General features: G+C 32.4%; 1 protein-coding gene across 1 annotated transcript; it reads right to left on the bottom strand.

Annotated features, from left to right (window-relative positions):
• Positions 1–276: 276 nt before the first annotated feature.
• LOC128158726 (tripartite motif-containing protein 2-like) lies at positions 277–7,516 on the bottom strand. Its single transcript, XM_052821673.1, has 2 exons — positions 7,383–7,516; positions 277–2,111 (listed from the first exon to the last, which is right to left on the bottom strand). The coding sequence occupies exon 2, from the start codon at positions 2,061–2,063 to the stop codon at positions 354–356; it is 1,710 nt and encodes a 569-aa protein (XP_052677633.1). The 5' UTR covers positions 2,064–2,111; positions 7,383–7,516; the 3' UTR covers positions 277–353.
• Between the last annotated feature and the right edge of the window lie 204 nt (positions 7,517–7,720).

Genomic DNA, 7,720 nt, shown 5'->3' with positions numbered 1-7,720 from the left:
TTCAAAATATGCTTGTTAACTTAGTATACGCACCTTTTTATTTTGTTTAATAAAAGTACAATAGTTAAATGCAAGGTATGTTAATTAAGAACATTGTTTATGTTAAAAATAACATACACTTCATGTTCCTAGTCAGAAAATTTTCCGCGGGGGGGGGGGGGGGGGGGGGGGTCTGAAGAGTTTTGGTATTTTACTATGTAAATTTAGGAAATTTGAATTTTTTTAGGGAAGGGTCCGGATCACTCTCTCTCTCTCTCCCCCCCCCCCCCCCCCACTTAAACCTAGATCCATGCATGTACACTGTTTACATGCAATTGAATCTAACATGTTTTAAATAAATTGACACACTTCATTTACATACAATATTGGATTTTCTTCACTTTGCCTGTGTGGTATTCGGCAACAAAGAGGTTGTCTTTTGTGTCAATACATAAACCCTCCGGATGCTGTAAATTACAGTTGTTAATGAAGCGGAGAAACTGTCCGTCCTGATCAAGGATATGGATACACTCACTGATGAAGTCTGCTATCAGAATCCGACTGTGGCTGTCTGAGGTGATGCCGTATGGACAAAACGGATTCTTGGAAGAAGTGGGCTGACCAGCGTATTTAAACCGTAGTTTCCCGGCGTGATTTACTACCACTGCCGCATGGGCTCTGTAATCTGATACACAGATATCTTCATTTCTGTTCTCAGTAATATATTTATCATTACCAACCAAATAGAGAGGCTGTCCTCTATCATTGTACTGGATACTTTGTTTCTCTCGGTCTGTGGAGCCAGAGTAACGAACAACCTTTGTTTGTTTATAATCCTTGCTGTCCATGATAACCAGGAGATCCCCAGAGGAGGAACTACAGACACCACGAGGTATCCACTGTCGCAATCTTATTACAGTCTGTGTCACTGATTTCTTCATTATGTTTACGGTCCTATCATTTTCATCAGTATAAACCAGATTCCCTCTCCTTGTCACTGCTATGTCTGATGGTTTGTTTCCGGATTCGGTTTTGGCTGACTGCACTAGTTCTCTCTGAAGGTTAAATAGTTTCATGATTTTCTTACTACCAGACGTCCATATCTCCGAATCACTTAGACATGCCACGCTATGCAACACATACCCAGTATCAATAGCAGTGAGTACCCGGGGTTCATACCCGGTGTCAATGGCATCGATTTTATGGGGTACATTAATGTGTCTAGAAGAGAGACGTTGGAAAGAGGACACGGGTTCCTGGGGCATGATGTTGTCTTGTTCTTTTGTTATCAAGGACGATGCTGACAGAACACCAATCTGTCTAGTAAGCTGATCTCTATCAATTTTCTGAGGCACAAAGTTTGGTAAGGACACTTCTAGTTTAGGTGGTAATCTTCTGAATTCAGCATTTCTGGATTTATACTCAGAGACAAGACTCACATCTCTGGAGTTCTGTAACCTCTTCAGGTTTGCAATGATTTGCTTTATATCAGAAATGGTATTTGAAATTTTATCTTCATGTCTATTTAGGACAGACAAGTGTTTGGATTCCGCTTCATTGACGTCATATTTCATATTTTTGATAATCAGATCTATTTCTCTGTGCCATACGTCTGATCGTTTGTTTAGATCAATTTTCATTTTATCGGAGCATTTACTAAGTTCGGCCTTTTGAACTGGAATGCTTGAAACGATTTCATGATATTTAGGATAAATGAATTTCTCTAGTTCTCGTAAATCTTTCTGTAAAATTTCTTTTTTGCTTTCAAAATGTTTAATAATATCGACATTTAAATGTCCTGAATGTTTTTCATAAGAATCACATTGAACACAAATAGGAATGTCACATTCTTCACAGTGGCGTTTACATAGTTCGAAAGGATGTTTCCTACACTTTGGATATTTCAGAGTTGTGATGTATTGTTTAAGTGATACCACATTATGAACTTTAGATAAATCAGATAAATGTTGCTCTACACATTCTTTACAAAGATGTATGTGACACACTTCACAGTACATAGGGGCCACAGAAGTTAGACACAGGGTGCAGCGTACAATATCCTGGGCGCTGTATCTGCGGTCCATGGTCAGAGAACGTATTCTATCTTAGATAGGGTATCGATAAGACTAAATCTGGAAAGCAATTTTCAGTCATTTTTAATCAAACATACATACAAACATGTTTTATCTTGTTTAAGGTCAATATCTAGTAAATGAAAGGTGCCTATGGGTTTATGAAATTCAAGATATAAGCTCTTTTAATGAAGTTTCATAACAAGATCTTTGTTTCACAGGATGTACCGGGGCTTAAATTTTTGGTAGACAAATGAAAATCATGTTTTAACCAACCATTTTCTATGAAATATGAAGGATAAAAGTAACAAATCTTGGACTTTTGTCCATTTTTGACTAACGAAATACATTTAGATTGCCTACAGTCTCTCTACAAACGGTATTAAACAAACCCTTGACCTTCTCTTTTAAATGATGTCAAATTGAATATAGGCACTGGGATTACGTTTCTCGTTATTAAATATAGAATTTCAAAATACTGCGTTATTTTCTACATTATTCCTTTAAAGCCGTAAAATACGGGAAAAGATTCATCAAATTAATTATGACGTCATAATGGTTCTAGTACCAAAAAGACAGTCTGGAATCATTTAAGGACGTTGTTTACTCAGGGTTTGAGTTCTCAAATCCGAATTGTGAAAAGGTTCAATTTCATGGGTAAAAATTGTTTTAAATACAAAAAGTATTTATGAAATGAATTATTATTGACATAACAATAGATAGTTTTACTACATTATGGAATTAGGCTCTGACAAAGTTTGTGTTTTAGCGAAACAGAGGAAATTCGGACTAAATTTTTCAGATTTTGTTTTCCACTGAAACATCTTTGATAGTACTATAATAACTAAAGTTAAGAATTTATTTGTTAGTCAACATAATTTTGCATACTTTCTGTTGGTTTTACTTTGCTTTTTCGTTTAGATAAGCGCATGCACACACTACAAAAATATTGAAAAATGCTTAAAAATGATTAAAGACACCATATCTCAAAGTTTTGATCATTGACCTCATATAAATTTCATGCCAGCAGAGAAAAGTCAATATACTTGGTTTAATACTATAAATGTTTTAGCATTATCATCATTCAGTTTTTTGTTATATTGAATCAAAAATGGGTAGTAATTTGAAAACTGATAGAGGAAATTCGGACTAGAATATCTATAAAAATTGTGAATGAAAACTTAATGCTTTGTATCTATTTAATGTCACTACCATTCATAAACTGTATTTCATTTGTTAAAGAGTTAAGCAATTTGTATTATTTTCACAATTAAGAAAATCTCAATCATAGTGTAAAATTTTTATGGATTTTTCTTAAATTTTCAAAAAATATTCAATGGCCATTTACTCAAAAATTAGGTCATTGACCTACTTTTTTGAAAGTGAAGAATGACACTACCATGTAAGGTCTATAACACACAATAGTTGGTTTTTCATTATCATCAGTGGAATTTTTTTTCATTCTGAGTAAACGTCATCCTTAATAGATCTTGACCTTTAGGGGGTAACATGACACTGAACACGTGACTATCATTGTAATGATGCTTGGGTGTGCTTACTCTATTATGACGTCATAACTGATTTGATTTTATGATGCTGTGACGTCATTTATCAATTATGACGTCATACAGGATTTAATATATCTTTTTCCCGTACTTAATGGCTCTAAAGTAGTCATTGTCACTACATATATGTAGGTTGGGGGAATTTTACATTTTTAATTTTAGAAAAGTAAATGATTGTATAAAATCATAAGCGTTTAATTTAATTAGATATATATTCTGATAATGATCTGTTCATGTTAATTGATAAATGTAAATTATGCATTAATTTATTTATAGTTCAAAACAGAATTTGTCACAAAGGGTCATAATTCCAAAATAAGGGGTAGGGGGGATTCCTATTAAAGTATCTCTTGAATGCCATGAAAGTTGCCATGAACATTTTATTAAAGTTAAAAAGCATATTATAAGGTTGATATATGAAATAAAAAAAAGTCATTGACAATATTTTATGTGCCATCAGATTTTGTTCAAATTTAGTATAAAAAATTTGAAGTGTTGATTTCGGCAATATTTTAATAAAATTATGATAATCCTATGAAAAAGCCAATGTTGTAGATAATTTTAAGATTTTTACCCATTTTTAAAATAATGAATATAATTTGCAAATAAATTCAATCAATGAAAATAATTATTGCAGAATATTAAAAATGTTTTTTAAAAAATTCATAATGCCAGAAAAGGGAGATAATTCCTATTAAAATATCTCCTTTGAAAGGTAAGAAAGTACATAAAAAAGAAGTCAAGAAGATATTCATTAAAATAATATATCTTATAGTCGACATTTTAATGTACATGTGTTACAAAAAAATTAAAAAAAAAAAAATCATTAACAAATAATTTTACACAGCAACGTCCTGTTCCCCCCTTAAGGATGTTTACTCAGAATGAATAAAATCTAACAGGTGATAATAAAAAACATTGTCGATTGTACGAAATTTAAGAAATAATGTATAATTTTTGGATGTATATCGGGATATAAATACGGGTTGGTCACGTGATCAAATCCCATAAAGCCCGAAATGCTTTATGGAAGATTTGATCACGTACCAACCCGTATTTATATCCCGATATACATCCAAAAATTATACCTTATTTCTTATATTTACACTTGTTGCAAATTATGACAATAATCAAAATTGTGTGATATTGTGTCTTTCCTTTTATTTGTTATAACAAAATTTAATAAAATCTTAACTTTTATTATCATATCACTACCAAAATATTATAGTGGGAAAAAATCCGTAATTGTTAGTTCGAATTGTCTCTAACTTGCTGTAAGTCTATTTTTGTTTAAAGCTAATCTAACATAGTAAATGTATCGAATGTCAGAAAAGAACAGAATTGTACATGCCATTAAACAATCCGAATTTGCAAACTAACATCCTGAGTAATCAGCAACCTTAACCAATCGAACTGTTCGGTATGTAGTACACAGAAATTTATTTTATGTGTGGACAAGTGTGCTATTAATCATAGTTATTTCCCAATAATTTTTAACAAAGATTTAGTACATGTGTATTTTCCCGGAAATGTTTGATTACCCTTTTCTTGATCTTAAACTACATATATCATATATATTTAGTGTCGCCCTCGAATGTTTTACCATTGCAATTTTCGAACTTCGCATGTAAACATTTTCTGATTTTCCGTGAACTACATTGTTACTAAATTGTTACAGGCTACTGTTGCGTTTTTTGTTCGTGAATAAATAATGAAATGCCATGGTGCTGTTTATGAGCTCACTTACATATGCACTGATTATAGATACTGTTACAGATTAACAGAGAACAATGTATATTGGCGCTCAAGAGCAAACTTTGTTTAGAATAAAAATGAAGTGAATTAAAACTATCAAGACTTGACTTCAAATCCCGTTTAGATTAATTATAAGAAACTTATGAATCAAGAAACTTATTTTGAAGAAATTTTATGTACACGTATGTTTAAAAATTTAAAAGGATATACTGTTAGGATATTTTTGGGAGTTAATTTTAATCAACTCTCCTATGCACTTACTAGGGCAAAGCGAAAGTGAAACAGTGTTTGGACCTAAGCACAAATCAATACCGCTGACAACACTTAGTTCTTGAAAAAAATCGATAAATTCGATGCTATGTATTCTGAAGCATTGTTTTTCAAGAAAACTTATTTACTAATACCATGAAAATTATAAGATTTTAAATTGTACAAACAGTTTAGATATTTTTTAAAGTCGTATGTATTCCTACGCTAGAGTTGTCCAGCACTTTTCTCGTAAACGGTTGTTTATAAAGACTTGAAATTTTCTGTGATTGTAAATCTGCGTATTGACTTATGGCAAATGTACAGAAAAAATTAGTTTGTCACTTCCGGTCGAAACCGGAAGTGAAATAAATTTTTCGAAAAAATGAATTTTCTGATCAAATCAAAAACGAATATGTGTTTTGTAGAGCTTATTAAGCTGAATATAACACTGAAAGCCGTTTCAAAATCAGACGATGCATAACAGAGATATCGGGGTTTAAAAATTGATTTTTCCGGAAATTTTGATTCCGCTTCCTTGGTTTAAAAAATAGCGTAATATTCAAAGTAAAATTAACTCGTACCAAAAATATTTGTTAAGTCGTACTTGAACACATTCGGATTTTTTTTGTTCTTGAAATCGGAAATGTTTTTGTTTAAGGTACCTAAAATCATTCGTATTTTGTTAAGTCGTACCAGGAATAATTCGATTTTTTCATTTTTTTATTTTCGTTACTCTTGTTGTTGGTTTAAGAGCTCTGCTTATGAAAGGAACTTCCAGCTTTACTTCTGACATTAACGGAAGACCCACTCGTTGCTTTGCAACGAGCTTTGCTCTAGTTATTATTCTTTTTTCCCTTACACATTTTGTGCAGGCGATTTCTCGGAAATGGCTGATTCGATTTCCTTCAAATTTTCACTGATGATGCCTCGCCATCTGAAGTTTGTACCCCCGTGACATTTTTTCAAAATTTACTTCCGGTCGGAAATTATCGCCGTTTTACGATTTTTTAAAGTCAATTTTGTCTCTCAGGTTTCTAAAAAACGAGTAAAGATATAGGGCTGAAACTTTCAGAGATGATAGATCTATCGTTTTTCTGGTGCACCTCGTCAAGAGAATGTCAGCCGTCACTTCCGGTCGTCACCGGAAGGAATTTTGAAAAATTGAATTTTTCGACTTTTTTATTTTTTAATATTTTTCTTTGAAATTTTCACAGCTTATAGTGACCCTTTTACTGATTAAGAATATGTAATTAGTTTTAAAATCGATCAAGGCATTCTCGAGAAATTAAGCTTCAAAGTTCTGAAGCGGAGTCCGAGTAGCTCAGTCGTTACAGTCGTGGACATGGCCCAGGCGACCCGGGTTCAAGCCTCGAGTGCCGCAAAATTTTTTTCTCTTTTTTTCGCTAAGATCTATGATTTTATCTTTGAATTGATAAGTTTAATCTTATCTATTCAAAAATTGGACGGAAGACCCACTCGTTGCTCGCAACGAGATCGAATCTAGTTTGTGATTCTTGTTTGCAATTTATGCATATAAGGTGATACCGTATTAAAAAAATTTACGAGCAATTATTAGATAGTTTTTGGAAAGAAAACTTTAAATTACGAATTTATTGATGGATATTACGAATTACGAATATTGCAAGACGGATCCTCATTTCCGCAATAACTGAGCAATACATTTTCATGAATTAGAAGAGATTGAACCATATATACCGGGTTTTTTTTCACAAAAAAGCTTCTAATGATTTGTAAAACTTACCCAAAGTAACGCCATTGATAAAATCAAATCTTATACGTTCCGTCATGGTGATAGCTAGGTATGCATTGATTTTGGTCTGTTGGAATTCGTGCGATAACACGTTATTCAATAAAGCTGAAAAACGAGACCTTTAATTTGAGTTACATAATTTATATGAATTTAGGTCATCCATTGTTGTTCAAGGTATTTTTTGAATAGGAACCGAAAATGATTTTTTTTTATTGCTAGCATTGGTGAAAAATTTTAATTTCAAATCAAACAAACAAATGTGCCAGCATTCAATTGGAAAAAAAAATATAACAGGAATCAATATGCAATTGCTGTCACATACCAATTTC

Source organism: Crassostrea angulata, chromosome 8 (genome assembly GCF_025612915.1).
Source record: "Crassostrea angulata isolate pt1a10 chromosome 8, ASM2561291v2, whole genome shotgun sequence".
Classification (NCBI taxonomy): Eukaryota; Metazoa; Mollusca; class Bivalvia; order Ostreida; family Ostreidae; genus Magallana; species Magallana angulata.
This window is presented reverse-complemented; position numbering and strand designations above follow the sequence as displayed.